Source organism: Hippoglossus hippoglossus, chromosome 5 (assembly GCF_009819705.1).
Source record: "Hippoglossus hippoglossus isolate fHipHip1 chromosome 5, fHipHip1.pri, whole genome shotgun sequence".
Taxonomy (NCBI): domain Eukaryota; kingdom Metazoa; phylum Chordata; class Actinopteri; order Pleuronectiformes; family Pleuronectidae; genus Hippoglossus; species Hippoglossus hippoglossus.
The window spans coordinates 14,657,834-14,679,466 of NC_047155.1; the positions used below are offsets into that span (position 1 = coordinate 14,657,834).

A 21,633-nucleotide genomic window follows, 5' to 3' on the forward strand; every position below is an offset into this window, starting at 1 on the left:
TAGACTATCAATGTATTCCTTTAACCTTATTTTTTAAATTATCTAACTGCAGGTCTGACAGATTCATTCATCAGCGTATTAATGCCATTCACTTTTTGTTGACATGTAGTTTATGAAATACAGGATCAATACATTAACAGACAACGTACAATACAGCAATAATTTAACACAAGTCTTTATACAGGATTGCATATATTAAAATATAAGTTTGTGTCTCAACACAGAAATATACAGTAGGTAAGCTCAACATGGTAAAGACAGTATAACTGTACTGACTGTAAACACTGAACATGTAGGTTATTAATGTATGTTTGCAACTAAATCTTTGGTTTGGACATTAGCATAGAGTAGATGTGTCCCTATGAGAGATATAAGGTTTCTCAGCATGTCAAGCTACATTATTTTACAATCAGTTCCATAGACGTTAAATGAAGGTGTAGAATCACCCAAATTATTTTTTTAAAAGCACCAAGAGAACTGAGAGAATGAAAGTATTGTTCCTTCAAAATAAAAGCACTGCCCATTGCTACATCCATTATCTAGGGGTGTTTCATTTTGCGTTAAGTTGATTCACTTTAGTTTTGTGACACATCTCTTGTATGTGTTCATACCAAATGGAAAACAACATTTGTATCGACACCATTATTAACACCTCTAAAGTCAACAATTTAAAGGCATTTTCTAATGAACTAAAATGTAGATGTGTTTGAAAAGTGCAACTTCTATATTTACATTTCAGCTGTGTCAGGCTGCCTGCGTGCTGGCCGTGCTACAAGCTGCTATTCCTGACTGTGTTTATGAGACTTCTGGCTGGCTGGCTGGCATTTGCTGATTTGCTCTGGGTTGGGCACTAATGCCCAGAAGCATTCAGTAGATGGTACTCGCTCTCAGTTGTCTCCCCTGGGCCGCACTTCCTGCCTGGCTGCTATTATCTATCCAATATGGAAGGGTGTATGTTGATGTTGCTGGTCTGAATGTCGCTCTCACCATAACATATTATCTTAACTGCAATAGAGTAGATTTTATATTTGAAATTCCAGCCCAAACCAAAAATTGGCATTATAATGTTTTTGAACATGATTGACCCTCTTAAAAATGTTCAATCTAGATCAGTGGTTCTCAACCTGTGTGTCCAGGCCTCCACAAGGGATCTTGAGATAAGTGTAAGAGGCCCTGTGCCATGATTAGTGTAGTGAAATATAAGAAAAAAACATTATTATCTATAAAATGATACTTATTCTTCAGACTTTTATCTTATCATTCCCTCTTTCTTGTGAAACATCGACTGGTTGTGCCTCTTCAGGCTTCTAAAAATGACTCAGGTCAGGCAATCTGAGAAGGGAAAATCACTCTGATTAGGTTAATTACAACTCGTACGTCCTGTAATTACTTGTTGCTGGATTGTGTTACGAGGTCAGAAGCAGAACAGACTGGAAAACTCTGTACCAGAGATGCAAGGCTGAAATGTGTCGTCAGCCGCTACATTAACAGAGAACATCTTTGTTGACTTGTGGAATGTGATTTAAATGAGCTTCAGTTTATTACGATGTTTATATATATATATTTTTTAACTCAAAACTGTCTCTGCAGACTCTCTGATCCACTGTCATGTCAGTTTACGAAGAAACTGCCTCTTTGTACGGTGTTCTGCACCATAGATCTCATCAATATTCAAATATGTTCCTTTGTTCAATATTTTTAAAGCGCATCTGGAATGTAGCATTATAATATTAGTGACAAAAATGGCGTAACTTAATTTTTCATGTCAAATTTGTCTGTAAATAGTTGGTAGTTATGTTTATATTGACGTAAACAAATAGATATCAGTTTCACTAATACCTACAGTGTGTATGAGGTCAATGATCAATGGGAATAATTGCCACAACAATACATATAATCTGCTGGTTTTTAAAACAGACTTGCATACAAGGTTTAAGGATTCAAAAACCCTTCAACTGGAGCACTAAATCTAAAACAATTTAAAATGATAAAATTGCATAAGAGTAATCTTAACAGTATCATGTCCTGTAAGTGCTGACCAAACCAAACAGGAATGTAAAATGAGGAATAAATAATCACATTTATATTTATAATTGTTTCTATATCAAGCAGCAGCTTCTGTCAGACATCTTTAAAACTCCTAATATTTGTCGTGCCAAGATTCACAGTGCATAACAAAAGCTGTGTAACTTTAATTTAACGTGCAGCCTCAGGAGTTTCAGAAGTTAAACTGAGGAATAACATCAAGCATATTTTCATGCTGTGAGTAACTGGGGTTGATGGCTACTTTTTTTTTCTCAATCTAGGACTTAAGTGAAAACTAAACTAAACTCCTTCTTTACAACTTGCATAGCGATTCCTTGCAGGTTCAGCCAATAAAAGCAATAGTTGGAATTTTGTAAAGATCATTTGCAATGAAAAAATATGCTTCATGTTTTGTGTCTTCACAAATGCCACTATTGCGATGTCAAAATCAATTTTTGCTAAATATTGTTAGGCATTAACAGAATGCTTCGGGGCATTTTTTTTACACTGCACCGATAATCTTTCTTTTTTTTTAAATCAATGATACATGCTACTGAAACACTGCCGCTGACCATGAGAGACAGAGCTTTGGCTTTGTTTGGAAGATGCCAATGTTTGAATCCTGCACAGCCGTGTGGATGAAGCTGTCACACCACCATGGGGGTATCAGAGCACACGGAGCTGACCGACTCTGCGTCAGACCTCCTTCTCTCCCTGCTCTCCCCCTGCCAATCCTCGTCCTCCTCACCTATTGGATTCAACCTCCCATTCTGCTCCAGCTGGTCCTTGATATCTGGGTAGCCCACATGTCTGTAGCTAAAGCCACCTTCAACTCGCTCTTGCCCCGTCTCCTTGTGTGCTTGAGAGACGCTGACAGTTGAAGAATGGAGGCTGTCATTGGGGTCGTTCTTCTCCAGGCCCTGACCCGGACAACAGGCGCAGCGACAGGGTGTGAGGTAGAGGTAGATTAGAACCATAACAACACTGACCAGACATGCTACGAGGGTGGTGTAGGCCGTCTTCATGTTCTCCATGCCACCAGTCATGGTGGAGTTAAACACAACTACAGTCACATACAGCGTCTCGTTGACGGAGTCACTTGTGGCATAGCAGGTGTAGACCCCGGAGTCCTCTGCCCTCAGGGGCCCGATCTCGAGGTTGCCGTCAGGACGCTTCACAGCAGTATTGTTTCCTTTAGGAGACAGTGGGATGTTTCCAGGCAGTGCCCATCTCTTAGTCATGTTCTTCTTCCTGGTATCACAGTCCAGCACAAGGAACTGGTCCAGATAAGCTTCTTTGTCCAAAATTTTGGCCTCACTGCAGTTCAAATGGACCTTGTTCAGATCCAGTATGGCCATTTTCTCTTTCTGCTGCCCTGGTAACACACAAGTGTGGCTGCTCCTGAAGTCAATAGCGGAGCTGAGCTCCTTGAGGTACCAGCGTGCCACCACTTCATACAGCTCACAGCTGCAGGGCAAAGAGTTGTTGTGGAAGTACAGGCCATTCGTGATCCAGGCTGGCAGGGCCTGAAGCTCGTGCAAGGGCAGGACTTTGATGCGGTTGGAGGAAACATCCAGCAGTCGGAGAGTTTCCAGCCGGCTCCGCTCCTTCACCAGCTCCAAGGGGAAGCGTGAGATCTGGTTGTGGCTCAGGTAGAGCTTCTGCAGCATGATGAGGCTCGAGAAAGCAGAGCGATCGATCTGAGAGATGCAGTTGTTGTAAAGCAGCAGCACCTCCAGGTGTTCCAGCGGCTCGAAGATGACCTCATCCAGCAGGCGGAGGCGATTGGACGAAAGGTCCAGGTACTGAACCTTTGTCACAGAGACAAACGCCTCGGAGGACAGAAAAGTGATGCCGTTGTTGTTGAGCAGCAGAGTGTGCAGCCTGCTGAGTTTGATGGAGGTCCACTCGGCACGGAGCTTGGTGATGGAGTTGAAGCTGACGTCCAGGACGGCTGTGTATTCTGGAAGAGCGATGGGGACGTAGGTCAGGTTCGTCTTGGAGCAGCTAACGATGTTGCTGGCGCACACGCAGGTCTTGTGGCAGTCCAGGGGGCTTCCCATGAACTGTGCACTGATTCTTACTGTTGGTAGCAGCAAAGCAAAAGGTAGAACCGTGATCAAGCTCCTCGTTCTCAGCACTGCCTCGGCGACGCGTAGGGAGATGCAGAGGGAGTCCCCCATCGTGTCAGGATAATAAACTGTAGGAGTGTGGACCTGCTGCACCGAGTCGTCACAGTGGAGAGCTGTGAAGCTGTGGGGACATATTAAAAAAACAAACATAAATCATCTCTGCTATGAGGGCTATGTGAGATAATGAAGCTGCAGATTGAGATGCCTGCAGGTGCACTGCAGCAGCCTGCGGGTCACTGTTGAAAAGTTGTGGCTGCTCAGCAGAAAATACCAATATCAACCAATGAGTGTTATTAAATGAAGCCATCAAATTAATATCAAACGATAATTAACATACATGTTTGTTTCAGTTGCCTCCTCCCATCACCTTCCTCTGTCAGGAGGAATTTAACATTAGTCCCAGCTGACTGAAGCGTCCCGCCCGCTGCTGCTTTACCTGTTTACTGCCGGTTTCCAAAGATCCGAACAGAGGAGCAGGGACAAGGGAGGAGGAGGAAGAGGAGGGTTGGTCTGGGAGCGGGGGTCTTCAGCGGCCCAGTCTCGGAGATGATCCACCACGGGACAGCGTCATCCTCCTCTTCATCGCAGCAGCAGTAGCAGCAGTAGCAGCAGATCCGCGGTGCTCACTGGTCCCTCCTGTCTGTCATCCTCCTCCTGACGAACACACACGGTGCTCGGTGACGAGGAAACCATGTGATAGATGATCTGAGGGGCGCGAGCTGCACAGCAGAGCAGGGGGTGTGTCACATCCAACACCAACCCTCTATTTACACTGTAACACTAGTGCAAAACACACATGACCATAATATTATAAAGACTACAGCATGTGTATGATAACAGTGTATGGAATACTCTATAAGTAAATTAACAAAAATAGAAGTGTGTACATTTTAAAAACGTGTGGGTCAACATCGTCTTATGTGTATGAAGCAGTGGCGGATCTATTTGAAAAGTGTTCCTTGTTCAAGCATATTTTGTACTTTGAAAAAGCCTAGACAATAAAAACAATTCCTAACAAATGGTCATATTTGTTAGTATTGTAAGTAAGTGAGTATTTACCCCTGGTATGAAATAATCTGTCTGTATAATGATTTAATAATGATGATGGTAATAATAATAGTAATAGCTAGTAAGGAACTCCAAGATGAAACCCCCTAATGAAACCACATCTAAGTTCACTAGATCCAGATTTTTATTTGGATCTGCACCAAATTTCACTCAAACATAAATATTATCCCAAAAATATATGATATTTATTCATACTGATGTTGAAAAACATCCTATCTCACAATGTTAAAGAAAGTGGAAAATAAATACTTGGGTTGGCCCAGGATCCGGATCCGTGCCAAAATATACCAGGTTCTTATGCATAATTCTGCTAATTATCAAAAAATCTAATGCAGATGTAAACATATCCTCCTTGGCGAAGGTAATAATGAGAAGAAGAAGATGAAGAAGAAGAAGAAGAAGAAGAAGAAGAAGAAGAAGAAGAAGAAGAAGAAGAAGTGTATAATCACTGTCTGTCTAAAACAAAGGGGCAGGGGGGGATGGGGAAGGTGAGTGGGGGTCCTCAGGGATGGTTTAACATCTCTTTGCTCTCATGGCACATTCACAGGCGATGGCTCTTCCAGTGTTATGATGTCTTTAATGATGAAGCCCTTCCTCCTGGTCTGTGTTATTACTCTTGTGAAGGACAGGGCAAACGCTCACTGTGTGTGTGTGCGTGTGTGTGTGTGTGTGTGTGTGTGTGTGTGCGTGTGCGTGTGCGTGTGTGTGTGTGCGTGCGTGCGTGCGTGCATGCGTGCGTGTGTGCGTGTGTGTGAGAGAGCCGCAGCAGTCTTTAGCCTGGGACGTGATGTGAATGCAGAAGCGTGTGAGAGGCTCAATATGGGGAGTACAGTGCAGCGCTCTCAGCAAGTGGTGAACGTAAACAGCTTTGAATCCTGCTGTGAGCTGGATAACAACAGTTATAACTGAAACTAGTTATGTGGAGTCTTTACAGATGATTCCATCTCATGTTGATCTGCCCTGTTCTTAGCTTGGCAGCCATGATCACATCAGCTTGCCAGAGGACAGAAATGAGTGACAGTATAACCATGTAGCTTCATCTCACTTTCTGTGCCATGTGTAAAATCGTTCTGTGCTGGAGTGCAGGGGTGTTACTACAGATCAGTTGCCTGGGGCCCCGGGGGCTCAGAGGGGCTCCCCAAGAACTATTGACTACATTACAATTGTGTGCAGCCTCCCCCAGGTCCATTTTGTCCCCGGCCCCCTTAAGTTTCTGTGTTGTTAAAGATGCTTCCCTGTGCACCCTGGCTCACTGTCACACAGTCCTGACTCCATGGAACACACAAGCCTCTGTTAATTGTATTTGTGCCACACATGATTTATGACAGGTGGAAATGTCTCCACTGGGAATTGTGCGAGGGAATGAGGGACGGCTGAGCAGGCGGGTGAGTGGGTCATGTGATCTGCAGAGCATCCAGAGAGCACAGTGTTGAAAAAAATATGAGAACACACCCACACACACCCCCACACACAGTTAGTAGCCTGCAGCTGAGGAAGGTTGAAAAAGGGCGAAGATATAGACGTCTATACTGTATGACAGACGACCATCCAGCCGATGTAGAGCTGCACATTCAGTATCTTGTTATCACTCTGCTAGTCACAAGGTCACCTCACACGGAAACCTTCACATAAAAAAGAGACTGATTGCTATGGGTGCCAAGGTTGTAAGAGATTAGGGGACAGTGGGGAAAGAAAACAACGAGAGCGCCATGTTTAGAAGGAAATAAAATGTCATCAGTGAAGGAAGCTGAATTTGGACATTAGCTGAGATTTGCACATACAATTAAAAAGATTTGAGTCGGGTCTGGTCCTTGTCCATCCATCCATCCATCCATCTATATACCATACATCATCTATACCACTTATCCTCTTGAGGTGTGCGGGAGGCTGCAGCCTATTCCAGCTGACATTGGGCGAAGGCTGCAGAGGACGCCATTTACACTCACAGTCACATCTACGGTCAATTCTCCAATCAACCTAACCCATGCATGTCTTTGGACTGTGGGAGGAAGTCAGAGTACCCAGATATAATCCATATAGGCATTGGGAGGACAAGCAAAATCCACACAGAAAGACAGGGTTTTGAACCATGAACGTCTTGCTATAAGGCAAGGCTCTTTACCACCGTGCCACAGACAACATGAAAATGTGGTTTACCGTGTTTATGTGTAATTTGTTCTTGTTACAATAAAGAGCTGCTATCATGTACACCTTCAGTCTATTTACTGTGATTCACTGGAAAGGATTCATAAGTACATTGAATTATACATAAAGATTAAGTGAGAAAGTTAACGCTATAGGAAATGAATATAGCCGCTCCTCTAACTATCCGCTCACATTTCCTTTTTACACCACACTGGAAAATGATCGATGCTTTCAGAGATGTGATGAATGTGTCAAAACTTGGATGATGATGCTCAAATATAAAAAAAGAAAAGCCTAAAACCTTTTCGAAGGTCCCACTGGAGTGTGTTATTTATTGATTAGCTCATCTGCAGAGCTGTAACTTGAGTAATATTATCTGCCTCCATCATCATTAATGTCCTTGCAGGATGTCTCTATGGATCCATGCTCACATCCTGCAGCAGATCTGTTTGTATTTCTTTCTGGACAAAGCATAGGAAGTTTTTATTATAATTTCATCCTACTAACTGCCACTCTGGATGTTCCCTCTAGTTGAATGTGTCATTATATATATGTACTTGCAGGGTCAGAATCTTTAAGATAATTAAGATAATTGAAATTGAAAAGAAATTCAGCACAGTCAATTTCCAATTAGATCAGTTACTAATGAATTACAATCTGTTTTGAGCGTTGAGACCAAGACTTTCTATGTAATGGAATCAGTATTTAGTGTTTTTAGTCGACAACGTTGAAGAACTATCTGAACTCATAATAGTTTATTTAATACCCCAATATGATTTTTACTCAGCAACAACATGCATCATGATCATTTTTGGTCCAGTGAGATATGGAGCTGTGTTGTTAGGGATGTGCATCAATCTCCACTGTTAAAAGTGAAAATGATCTCAGTTGTAGTTATTACTCATTATTACAACAGTGCTGCCATGATGTGAAAACAATGGACAGTGGCTGCTTTCTTTAGTTAACAGTATCTTGAAGTATATGCTGCATGTATCAACCCATAAAAAGAACAGTGTTGCCTGATAAGCCAAAGCCAGATATTCTTCGGGCCACATGCTCCATTTTTGTGGAATACACATGAACACCATTAACATGAGCACTCTATTTTATGAAGACTTATTCCCACAAACACCAGCCAGCTGATAGTAAATAGCTCACCTCCTGTTTGAGTCATGTGTGTTAAAAACCAAAACCAAAAACAGTTTTAAACATTCAGGTAGAAACTGGCTCAACAGTTCCTTTAAATTCAATGGAGCTGCACCAAATGTCCCACACTCACAGATATCAGTCCCCTGAATATGCCTGATTGTTTTTACATCAAGATCCATAAATTATTCTCTAGGAAAATATTGAAAATATTGAAAAATAAAACGTTTTGCAGTAATCGGTTGAGTTGTTTTGTATAATCTTGCTCACAAACATAAATCATACAAACCAACCAACCAACAGACAGACAGGAGTGGAAACATAACCTCCTCGGCAGAGGTAACAAAAGGCTTTGGGGCTGACAGGCACACACATACTGAAGTCTGAAAATATTGAGATACTGACTGATGCCATGTTGGTTTTGGTCGTTTCATGGAGTTAATTGACAAAAACTAAAAATCACCTGCGTCATCCTTCAAATTTATTGACATTTATCACAAAGGACAAATTTGCTTTATCCTTTCTTTCATATTCTCCTTCACACATTCTCAAGAGTGAGTGTTGTTTTTCTATTTGCACAGTTTAGACATTTTGGAGATTTGAGTCGTGTAAACTCACCTGTCGCTGTCACCACAGCGCGTTCACAGAGCTGATTCTACTTGAGGTGCTTTCAGCTGGGAAGTATCAGTTGGCGTAGTTGATTAAAGATGGGCGCTCCTCCACTCTCTGGAGACTTACAGTTCTCTTGTGAATTATAAATGAGCTGCCGCTCTGGGGCAGTGGCAGCAGATTTGGGTAATAATATCTCAGCACACAGCTCTATAGCTCCATCAGCTAAATTAAGCCAGCCTCTGCTGCTGCTGCTCCCAGCTGGAAATCAAATAGATTTAAATGATGTGCAGGAGCTGATACTAAACATCAGTGAGTGTTGTGTACATGTGAATATACAGTGGAGTCTAATTGCAACCCTATAATATAAAGAGGTAATAATAAATGTTAGATATCGACACAGCAGATCTTCAGGTTTTCTTTTGGTCTTTGGTTGTCATGTGTTGCTTGTTTAGTTGTGTCAACGTATGTGTTGCTCCTTTTCAAAAAATGACTGTATATGTATATGATAGCCTTGGTTGTGCTGTGAATTTGGCGATCGCAATGTCGCAGAGTCCAATAACTTGGTCATGAGAGAAATATCTCAGCCAATCAAGAAACATCTTGACTCCTCCTCAAATCTGTAACATTTGTGTTTTGGTGAAATGACCCAACCAGTTTCTGATTGATAAAGGTGACCATAAAACATTTGTTTTCCTAGTTTAAAGAGTGTACATGTTCTTGTGATTGATACCTTCATTCATTCTTTTTAATGACATCTTCTAGTCATTGCAAAGATCCAGGCTTATTTTTCTCAGTGAAATCTCCCTAATGATATTTCTATGAACGTATTAGTCGGATGTATCAAATACTCAAACCCAGAGAGAGAAAGAATGGGTAAACAAATCCCAGGGATAAAGCTCTCTCTGTGTAGGCCTAAAGAACTTGACAAGAACAATTAGGTACTGTATAATTCCACACACACACACGCACATGCACACTGGTTGTAGTTAGGATTGTTGACATTTTTAAAATAACATACCATTTTATTATTTTAATATTATATATATCATTTATTTTTACACGCACAACCTGCGAATAGTTGTCATATCTAATATATGATCTAACATCGGACAAAACAGTAGCCTTGTTAAAACCTCCATATAAAACAAACGAACAAAAAAATCGTTCCTCATCTGCTCTTTCCTCTGCATTGCTGTGATACAGTTTAAGGGCATGTATATTCAAGCCTTTTATTGTGTGTCATTTTGTGGGTGTGTGTGTGTGTGTGTCTGATATGTTGAGGTAGCAGGTCTCAGAGATGTGACAGTCATCCCACTGGGCAGCAGGCAGCTACTTCACTCCGTGTACTTTATAGTGGACACACTGCCACCCTCTGGTATAACCAGCATGTTCAGGGGCCTGTTTAAGAGCCGAGTTCTGTGGAACAAGTACCAGAGCTCCACTGAACCTCGAACTTGTAAAAGGTTATGTTCAGTGTTGTATAAAGAAGAGTCACAGACAACTTGGTAAATATGCTTCTGAAAATAGACCTCAGCTCCACTATAATAATATTTTTAAGCTTTTTGTCCTCGTCTTTAATCACAAATTTCCACTGTTAATGATAACAACCTCTTTCAGAAAAACAATGCTCTGTAACACATGTTGTTGGAAGCACAGGAACACCGCCACCATGACCTCAACTATTTATTACTGTATAACTCACAGAATGACTTCAGTGCATTCAGCCAATTGTGGAAGATGCATGTTGTAAAAAGAGTTTATACTACAGTCTGTAATAGTCTAGTAAGTATTTATTATAAATTTTATTATTTTATGACACATATAATCAACAACATGTGCTTAAAGTCTGAGAATGGCCCTTATAAGTGTAATTATATATCATGTTAGGAGGTGGTGGGACAGTGCGAAGCTGTCAACTCTGATGGACACCCAGTCCCAGCCCCTGCAAGACACCATCACAGCACTGGGAAGCTCCTTCAGCGACAGACTGATCCACCCAAAGTGTGTGAAGGAGAGGTATCGCAGGTCGTTCCTTCCTACAACCAGCTCGGCTTCCACTAGACCACATGCATCAACCCTGGACAGCACTTTACTCAGGTTTACTGTGTTTCTGTGCAGTTAAATGGCTAATGTTCTATCGGTTTCACTGTATATATCCGCACACTGTACATATTCTGTTTACACTGTATTATTTCTATTCCATTTTTATTTCCCTTGCATTTATATTGCATGTTTACTTATTATTGCTTTACATTCTCTGCGGTAACACCGATAAAGTAACTCCAATAAAGGCTCTTATCTTATTTTTCAGCCTTTATACACAGTCCTTGGCTTTGTTTTAACTCTTCCTCCAGCTTCTGTTTGACTGTAAAGCTGTGAACCCTCCTCACCAAGTGTCTCCAAGGCAACATCCATCACTTCATCTCCAACACAGTTTTTTGCCTGATATCTGTAAAATGCAACATGACAGATGCTTGTTAGTACAGCATGTTAGACATTTGTACAGCATCGCTCCCTCACTCGTATCAGGTAACTGAGCAGCTCGACTCAACAATCTGTGTGTGTGTGTGTGTGTGTGTGTGTGTGTGTGTGTGTGTTTGCTTTGATGCTATTAAACACAAGGAGCTGGTTAATGTTCTCCCACTGGTACACCCATGCTAAACGTGCATTTGAATGTGACTCGATTGTTTGTGTAGGCTGCTGTAATTATGTTTTGGTGAATGTGACGGCAGGATTTTATTTCTGAGTGCGGCTGATATTTATGCGTCCGTATCTACCGGTAGTTATTATTGGCAGTAGGGACTCTCTGGGGTTAGTGCAACGTCCTTTGCTATTTCTGAGTATTGTATGTGGGGTCTATTTTCACGGTTGCCATGGTAACCATTGTATTTGTGGTGGCAGTGATTGGTGCTGCTGGCCGAGCAAGACTCGGCTATTTTTATCATGAGTCAACACCTGATACACACACACACACTATCTCTTTCTCAGGCACGCATACACACACACACACACACACACACTCCTACATTCAGATGCACGCAGACATTTATACTTCACACAACATGCTAAAACCACACGACATACTCGCACTGTTGTTTCTCTGGCGTCTAGCGTTTAGACGCACCATGTGTTAGACAGGCGTGAGTATGTTTCCCATCTTTCCTCAGTGTTGCCAGACATCTTGAGACATCTTCACCATGACAACAGTTGTAATCGCTGGCCATTAAATCTCTCCACCCAACTGCACCATGCATGTTTTTCTTATGTTCTGCTGTCTTGGCATGTTCCATGATGGAAGCATTGATGGGAGGAGACAGATGATGTTAGATTGTAATCAGTCAAGTTTACAACATTGTAGGTTGGAATTTAAAATAGAAGAATCTGATTACTTAAATTGCCAATGTTTGTTTACTGTGATGCCTGATATTTAAAGGTAAAAGGTTTTTGGATGGTGAGACCGTGGATAAAAACTTTACTATTCTGAATGGTTTTCATTGATGATGAGATCTTGACGTTGGGCTGCGACTAACATCACAATGTTTTTTTTCATTATCAATTATTCAATAATTCATTTAGTCAGTATTGAAAAGTCATCAAAACCTTAAGAAATAAAATCAAACAGTCCAAAACATAAAGATATTCAATGTTCTATCGTACAAAACAAGGTCTACAGTTTGGCCTAGAGTAAGACCCATATGAACTTACATGTGCATTCACACAAACATTTGCACATGTGCAAACAACCTTCTTTACGTGCATGTGCTACTTGATGCATTAAGTACATTGATATGTGAGCTGAAGCTAAAAATAGTAAATATTACAACAAGAAGACCTCTGTTCTCATGGTGACTCAACCAATGACATCATTATAACAAGGCTATAACTGGACTTGATTAATCAATCAATTCACGAGAGGTGCTGAAAATGTAAAAAAAAAGCTTTTTAGTGGTTAAAGAGGTGCAAGGCGTCATCTCCATGAAATGCAAATCTTATACGTGTTATCGCGGGGGGAACCTTACAAATGCAAATGAAAAACTATCCAGGACTCTGCGGCTCCACTGCCTGCTCCTTCAGCAGAGTAGCCTTACCCGTAATAGCCCAGATTTCATTGTCCTCTGCAGACAGAGCAATGAGATGGACTGTGTATGAAAAAGATCACCGTGGCAACAGGAGCCCCAGTTTGAGGAGCTGGGATTGTGGAGGCTGAGGCCTAATCAATGCCTCACAGTCTCAGTGAATCTCGTACTGGAGTACACTTTAATCCATGAAATTACTACTTTAATCATCGCTGGCTGACAAAAAGATATAAATTGGAAGAGGAGCAAGAAGTAAGCGATTCGATATGAGGGTTGTGGAGCGTTTTTCACATGCAGGGATTTATGAGTGCACACTGAGAGTACTTGGAGGCTGTGTGTTAAGCGTAGGAAAGAGATTGACCATTTATCCCTAAATATTTCTACAACAAATAAACGAGGGGCATGTCACACAATGGAAAACAGGTCAGAATTCAATCTGAAAAAAGTAGGAAACCACTGTTTGATCCTCATGAATAAATGGCGGCCTTGCAGGGTTGCTTGGCTTAGGGTGAGGAGAAGTCATAGTATCGCCTCCACCAAGGAGGTTGTGTTTTCATTGGCGTTTCTTTGTTTGTCTGATAATTAGCAGCATTTCACAAAAACTACTGGATGGAGGATACTACACAGTTTAAAGAACCAATTCAATTTTGGGGCTGATCCAGACTTGGGTGTTTTCCAACATTTCCGTTGATTCCTCAGAGAATAATTCATGGATCTGAGATGAAGAAAATCAGGCATGTTTAGGAGACTTATACGTAGCAGCTTGACAGAATTTGAGGTGATTGTTGGGCCTTGGTGGAGGTACGTGCTCTACTAAGTGCGATTCTAGATACCTAAATCAAACATGAACAGGGAATTTAAACATGTAACACACTTTCAGGTTCAGGTCTGCAATGTGACATCTTATTAGTCTTGAGCTTCTTTCAAGTCTGCCCCCGCTTAGTGAAAAAAAAAAGTCTGACAACACAGCTGCAAAGGGACAATCACCGGCAGTGACATCTAAACAAAATCCAATATAAATCAATTCAGCTACTTGTTAACACACTGCTACAAAATACTTAACACGTAGGCTAACAAGTAGCTTAATTTTTACTGTTTGGGGGGGAAGTAATCATGTTGGAATAATGCTCAAACACTGCCGGGGCATAATAATGGGAGGTCTTCCTTTTCTTTCTGATTCTGCAGACAGTGTGTGAATGCAGCATCACTCAGCCTCACATGCAATAACGCTCAGCTGTTTGAGCTGAGTATATACATATGTAAGCCATATATATATTTCCATGCTAATAACCATATTTTCCTCATAAATGTCCTTATTTCTTAAGGAGTAATAATAATAATACACTCTGGACACTAGGACCCTGTAGAGGCAGCAGCTCCAGGACCTTATTTCTCACTGCCTCCTGCTCCATCTCTGCAGTCACTGTGTGTGAGTGGAGGGGGGGGGGATGAGGCAGAGAGTGAGCTGGTGTCTCAGCTTTGCAAACATTTACATCAGCATCGCTTCAGATGCATCCTTGCCCGTCACAGCTGTAGCCATCCAGGGAGGAGGATGCACAAGGCAGATGAAGGTACGAGAAGGGAAACGAGCTCTTGCAGTGGCGAGCACCTCAGCAGCATTCACAAGGTAGAGTGATTGATGTCCACTGTGTGCCTCAGCAGTGGGAGCTGAAGCAGGTTTTCATCCTCAGAGACCAAAGCTGCAGACAGCTGTATCAGGAAATACTTTGATCCAGGAACATAACGCTATCTTGCCTTCTTCTCTCTCTCTCCCTCTCTTCCTCTCTCTCTCCCTCTCTGTTTCTTACCATCACGCCACCTGATTCTCACCACATTTTCCTACTCGTTCTCATCCTCCTCTTCTTCTTATCTGCTGTGCATATTCTGTTGAGCGCAAGCAATAGATCAAATCTGTAATGTGATGTATAAAACGTGGGCCTTGATTTATAGAGTGGGTGTAAATGCATTAATGATTAATATATAAAAATGAGTAGGCGGTAAGACATGACTAAACCAGACAGGAGGGTTGAAGTGAATTGGTAGTACCCCTATGTGGGATTTAGAGACACTGCTCACTGAGGGCAACCATTCACAGGTGATGAGGGAGGTTAGAGCTCAGGTTTTAGCCTGATTCGTGCCATTATCACTGTAGACAGAACAACCTGGGCTTTGGTTGCATCTGTGGCAGCAAGAACTCATTGCAGCAGGCAAATGGTTTTTTTTCTTGATCTGACATATATACAGCAGCAGCCACCCGTGTCTGTTTGTTGCCTGTTATAGCTATAGGCACAGTTAATATGCAGCCAGCCTCTGTAACCCTTGAATACCCTCAGCTTTTCCAGCTGAAACACTAAATCCACTCATCCTGCGTGGTCAGGACTTCCTCAGTGGTAGTGGCAGACATCATGTTGCGTTTCATGTACAAAAACCTCACACATTGGATTTGGACATATACATATATGGGGTACATGCTTATGAGGGCCTCCCTGCATTTGACGACTGTTTATTTTTTTCGGAGTAGTAGCCATCCACTGTCTTAGATTAGACCCTCGGTGTGTACGTATTTCTATATGAGTCCACGCAGCTGGGGAGGATGTGATGGAAAAGGTCTGTTATGATTGTTTTTGGGGGGATTAGCTTGGATCCGTGCATTGACAGGATGTGTGCCTGGGAAGACCAGACTGGATGCAATATAAAAACAATATAAAAAACACCATATTTGCATCTTTTAAGAGGACGAGTTGATTGTCAATATGCATTTTGAACGTGATGACTGCAGATATGTGAACCATGATATGTTCAAGTGGCTCAACTTGCATGATGATTTATGATTGTTCAACTCCTGCAGTTCTGTCAGCATATTACTAAATAGGTTGAAAAATGTGTAATGAATTGAGTTGATTGATTTGAGTGCTGGTATTGGATTATTATTATTATTAGCTAGATTGCCTGAACAGAGATCATAGAAGTTGAGGGGGATTTTATAAAACTTCATTAGCATGAGCAACCTGATTGGTTGGATTAGTTCATATGACCCAGAAGTGCCAATAAGAGGATGCCTATGACATGAATACAAAAGAGAAAACCCACTTCAAAGCCACTGCATCTGTGAATGCCACCACCAGCCAGGATTGTCTAACCGTGCAATATGATCATGTGCAATGTTACTATGTGCAATATAACTGTATATAACTAACCTAGTGTTTTAATTTTAGATTTTTGTATGTATATAGACTGTAATGTCTCTACTTGTCTGTATCTTACTATCTTTTCCACTGGGACACTGTGCATTGACAATAAAGGCATTGGAATGAATACAAAGTGTAATATACACTCACCGTTTATTTTCCCATGTTTCTCTCCTGTTTTCAGGTTGGCTTGAAACCGATCGCAGACATGAAGATTTTTATAAAAGGACATGAATCATAAACTCTAAACCTCCAGACAATCACAGCATCCTACTGCGGAAGACCAGGCAGCTTTTGACCTCGTTTTCAAGCCGCTGCTTTCTGGCCGTACTTCCTGGCTTTGAAGGATGGGTGATGGGCCTGTGACTGATCCTGCCCGCCCGCCTTGTCCCACCTTTCAATGGAGCCGATGTGGAACTCCTCCCACTCGCCTCCACAGCTCGTGTCAAACATGTCTGCCTCGTCTTTGCCCGAGGGCTGGGCTCTGTCCCAGTCGCTAGCCCTGCTGGCCATGCTGCTCATGGATCTGCTGGCGGTGGTGGGTAACGCGGCCGTCATGTTGGTCATTGCCAAGGCGCCACAGCTCCACAAGTTTGCCTTTGTCTTCCACCTGTGCGTGGTGGACCTGCTGGCAGCCCTGGTGCTGATGCCCCTTGGCATGCTTTCCAGCCGGGCGTTCTTCGGGGAGGCCCTGTGCAGGAGCTACCTCTTTCTCAGTGTGTGCCTGGTCAGCGCTGCCATCCTCTCCATCTCCGTCATCAACGTGGAGCGTTATTATTACATCATGCACCCCATGCGATATGAAGTAAAGATGACTGTTGGCCTGGTAGCGTCAGTGCTGGTGGGGATATGGGTCAAAGCCCTGGCCATGTCTGCTCTGCCGCTGCTTGCCTGGTTCTTGCAAGGTGGAAGAACGCCGCTTCTGGAGAGTAGTGGGGTTGGAGGAGGAGGAGGTGGGGCAGTCCCATCTCCCCCTGCTCAGGGTCACAGGCGCTGCTCGCTGCACTGGACGGGGGGAGGGTCAAACCGCTTGGCCTTTATGGTCCTCTTCACTCTGGTGTATTTCCTGTGTCCACTTCTGGTCATTCTTGTTGTGTACTGCAATGTCTTTAAAGTGGCTCGGGTAGCTGCCATGCATCACGGGCCTCTGCCAACCTGGATGGACACTCCTCGTCGCCAGCGGTCAGAGTCACTCAGCAGCCGTTCCACTATGGTTACCAGCTCTGGGACAGGGACGGGGACAGACAGAGCGACTCCACATCGCCCCTTTGGGGGAGGAAAGGCTGCAGCTGTGTTAGCGGCAGTCGGTGGGCAATTCCTCTGTTGCTGGCTGCCCTACTTTACTTTCCACCTGTATTCAGCACTGGCTGCCAGCCCGCCAGCTGCACTGGCCTCTCTGGAGGAAGTGGTCACCTGGATCGGCTACTTCTGCTTCACCTCCAATCCCTTCTTCTACGGCTGTCTCAACAGACAGATCCGGGAGGAGCTGGGCAAACATCTTCCCTGCCTGTTCCGTCGAGCAGGGGTCGAGGTCGAGGACAGACTGCCCAGCCGCGAAGGATCCATCGAGGAGAATTTCCTCCAGTTTCTTCAGGGCACCGGCTGCAACTTGGACCCTCAAAACTCTCACAGCACCTCCAGCCCAAAGGGGGAGGCCTGCTGCCCTGTGACCCCGTCCCAACCACCTGAGCCAGCACAGCCCATACCCATTGATTTCCGTATCCCTGGACAAATTGCAGAGGAGACTTCAGAGATTATTGAGAATGAACAGGGGAAAAACAACCATATATATACAGAAAACTAAGTTATTAATGTCTTTATTTCCTAAAATTAAGTATCATTTTGGTCATTCAGATGTAAAGTGTTTCAGGAAAACATGCCTTTTCTATTTCTACTGAAAGCTGTCCAGCAGGTCGCTCAGTGAAATGACTTTAAATTGTATCTTTGAATCGTTGCACTCTTCCTCATCAGATTTCATCTAGTCACTGTGATACAGTCAAATGCATTTGTTTAAAATTTATTTCTGCCTGTTGCTCGTGACCAGGGAAATAGATAAAAAAAAAAAACACAACTGCATTTTGGCCTACCACACAACCGCTCAGCTCTGTACAGTAAATGACTCAGTGAATTAACACTGATGTAACTTCTTAAAATTAAAAATAACATATTACAGCAACTAGTACTTGTACTAAACGTTTTAAGAATATCTCTTTTGATCTTGAATGAATCAGCACTGGCTGAAATACACTGGTGATGTTCTGCTATAGGACGATTTGCCTGAACACACCAACATGTTCATAACCGTTGATTCAATCATTTTGAGACTGTGGCAATTTGAATATTTTTAGAAAGAGTTTTGTAAATTACTGCAAGAAAAATAACATCAGAGAGGACAACAAGAAAATACAAAATAATTATGACTTGAGTATTTGGGTGTATCCATTGGAGGAGAATGAGAATAATTTTTGATTGGTCGATGGGCGTTCATCAGTGATAACGCCACTCTAACCCTTAAGCCAATCTGATCACATTAGATTAGGAGGCAAACATATTGTGACCTAACTCTCATGGAATCACGAAAAGTTGTTTACAAACAAACTTCACAATTTTGTTCTCCTTTTCTTTTGGTGATTGTCCAATCATTCTTCTTTGATTTCCTACAAAACCAGATCTGCTGTGACTCGGTTTAGGATGTAGGTTTAATCTCTTACGGGTCACCCAGCTTTCTGCCATGTGATGTATTAACAAGTATATTTGGATACAGACCTTAATAACCAGTATTCTATCGATGCACTGCATTGCATTCAAAAATGATCCTAATTCTTGCATTTTGTTAAATGTACCTAACTGTATGTTATGTTTAGTAAAACTGTATAAGTTTGGGCTGTGTGTTGCAATTGGACACACCCATTTTCCTTTTTTTTATTATTATTAGTGAGTGTAAGTATTTGTCATTAGTTTCATCTCAATGAGGCTGATGTATTTTGACACGTATGCAGTAACTGCCTTCTTTGTGTGTTTTTCAGCTGTGGAAAGTTTTTATCCAGGAAGGAGAATACATGATTTTTTGACTACCCTGCTCATCCGGGGTTTTACAGTACCTCAGATGCAGGAAAATTAATCAACAGCCCATGCGCAGTTCCATGTCAGGTGTGACTCCTGCACACTATTCTAATGTTGTAAGGAGACTAAGGCCCTGTCCACACTAATGAGTATATTTGAAAAATGTATTTTTGATCTCTTGTTCCACACACAAATGGTGTTTAAAGTCGCAAAAACTTTTTACAAACACCTTCCAAACTCTGGGATGACATCACAGCTTACGCATGTCCACTGTTGTTTAGTGTTATGAACAAGCGCCAACAGCAATGGCGAATATAGAATATAACAGTGACCGTCCACCTTTAGAACAGCCCTGGTTTCCTGAAGTAATTCATTTTCTTCATTGACGTTTCAAAAAATCCTTCTAAAAATAGTTTTAAGCCTGGAACCAGACCAACCAGCTACAAATTGAATCATGACAACATTTGATTCAGAGCAAAAGAAATATTGGAAAATAGAAAAAGGCAAAGGGTACTGTGTACATAATATTTTTAAATTGAAGGAACCTACACATCCCATAAACCATTGCAAACGACCCCTTTCCAATGACTTCCATCATGCTTCTTCTTGAATTTAAACTTTAAGTAGTAATTTCCACTCAAGTGGGCTCTTACCCTCATCTCCAAAAAAAAGAAAACACAGCATGTTAGAAAGAGAAATCATGGTTGCTCTGTGGTAAACGCAATGTAACACTGACCCATCCGATCCAAGCCAACGTGATTTTCATGGTTTACAAGTTCTATGCAGCAAGCTCCACTAATCAAAGCCTTTGCTATTACACTTGAGGATGGTGGGTAGTTTAGTATTTCTCCTTGACATTGCGCTTAAAACATGTTTTTCCTAAAACGCAGTTGATATCATACAGACTTGTCTACAGGAGCATATAACATTGTTTCACGGTCTCGTAGCTTGCGGTAAATCTACCTTGAAGGATGGTTAAAATATTATGGCTGATAACAAAATCTCTCTTAAGAACATGAATGGTATTTTTACTTCTGGAACCAGGCTGTTGTGCTTTACATACTGGTTGACAGGAGCAAAGCTCACTGAGCATGTTCACAATGTTCTTCTCTGGTCTTTGACGGATTGTTGATGTAGACTTTATCGACACCTGCTGGCCCGACATGCTTGTTTAAGCTTTTGTTGTCATTTTTGTGTTCTCATCTGGACAGAAATATTTTATAAAAAGAAAGTTTGTGGTGACAGATATTTTTTTTAAACGGAGGGGAAAATATCCGTTCAAAAAAACCTCCACAGTAGTGTAGACAAGGCCTAAAGACGACGTGATTGCTTGTTGAGCTTTTATTAGAAATGAAGGTTCAGATTTTGCTATGTTTTTTAGCTTGAGTTTGATGATGAGAGGAATTTGTATTTTATAGCAAATAGTTAGGGATTCAGATGATAAACTGTATGTGGAGATGTATGACTGAAACAACAGATCCTTTATTAATATGGACACAGGGTTATTCAGACTTTTTTTTGAGTGGCAAAGCCAAAACCGAATCAAAAGCTTGCTGAGCTCGATCTCTTCTTTTCATCACTTCTAAATATCCCAAACTGTGAATGACTTTGAATGTTTGTGTTACGATTTCATTGTTTTGTTTTTTCAAAATGCTGTGATTGAAATAAAAGAACAACTTCCATTGTACTGCAATGAAATGAATGTGTGTAGAAAAAAAACAACATGGCTAAAACATGAGTGAGAGATGCAGATGTAATAAAGACTTTCTATGTTTGTAAAACATTTTCGATGCACTCTCATAATTCTATAGATAGATAGATAGATAGATAGATAGATAGAGAGAGAGAGAGAGAGAGAGAGAGAGAGAGAGAGAGATAGATAGATAGATAGATAGATAGATAGGCCTCACACCTCACGATGGACCTTAGTCAAGCCGCCCCCAGCTTTGTCAGGCTCTGCCATCCCCATGGCAATTATTACCTAGTGACATTTCTCAGAGCGGTGGTGGGCGGTGGGCGGAGCTTGCTCTATTCGGAATCCAACAAGACACCCTTGTGTGTGAATTCTTAAAATATATTTTCTCAACTAAACCAGAGCTGACACTTGTTTTTGTTATTTTATCACAGACTGAACTGAAATAATCCTTCACTTTCTGTTGGTTAGAATGACCTTTTGTT

General features: G+C 41.9%; 3 protein-coding genes across 5 annotated transcripts in view; 1 reads left to right on the plus strand and 2 right to left on the minus strand.

Moving 5' to 3' along the window:
* The window catches only part of LOC117761837 (olfactory receptor class A-like protein 4), a 946,130-nt gene that overhangs the window by 364,961 nt on the left and 559,536 nt on the right, over positions 1 to 21,633 (minus strand). The gene's annotated exons all lie outside the window — the stretch shown is intronic.
* LOC117761808 (amphoterin-induced protein 1-like) lies at positions 93 to 4,898 on the minus strand. Its single transcript, XM_034586071.1, has 2 exons — positions 4,594 to 4,898; positions 93 to 4,278 (listed from the first exon to the last, which is right to left on the minus strand). The coding sequence occupies exon 2, from the start codon at positions 4,206 to 4,208 to the stop codon at positions 2,673 to 2,675; it is 1,536 nt and encodes a 511-aa protein (XP_034441962.1). The 5' UTR covers positions 4,209 to 4,278; positions 4,594 to 4,898; the 3' UTR covers positions 93 to 2,672.
* On the plus strand, positions 11,356 to 19,311 carry LOC117761816 (G-protein coupled receptor 61-like). 3 transcript variants are annotated; one of them, XM_034586081.1, is made up of 2 exons: positions 11,356 to 11,657; positions 16,577 to 19,311. In XM_034586081.1, the coding sequence occupies exon 2, from the start codon at positions 16,793 to 16,795 to the stop codon at positions 18,194 to 18,196; it is 1,404 nt and encodes a 467-aa protein (XP_034441972.1). In that variant the 5' UTR covers positions 11,356 to 11,657; positions 16,577 to 16,792; the 3' UTR covers positions 18,197 to 19,311. The 3 variants fall into 3 exon arrangements, with proteins under 3 accessions (XP_034441972.1, XP_034441973.1, XP_034441971.1); XM_034586082.1 differs by lacking the exon at positions 11,356 to 11,657 and adding an exon at positions 13,930 to 14,831; XM_034586080.1 differs by lacking the exon at positions 11,356 to 11,657 and adding an exon at positions 13,932 to 14,775.

Excerpts from the sequence above, each read along its gene's own strand:
- LOC117761808 (XM_034586071.1), bottom strand. The coding sequence starts at position 4,208 with ATGGGGGACTCCCTCTGCATCTCCCTACGCGTCGCCGAGGCAGTGCTG.
- LOC117761816 (XM_034586081.1), top strand. The coding sequence starts at position 16,793 with ATGGAGCCGATGTGGAACTCCTCCCACTCGCCTCCACAGCTCGTGTCA.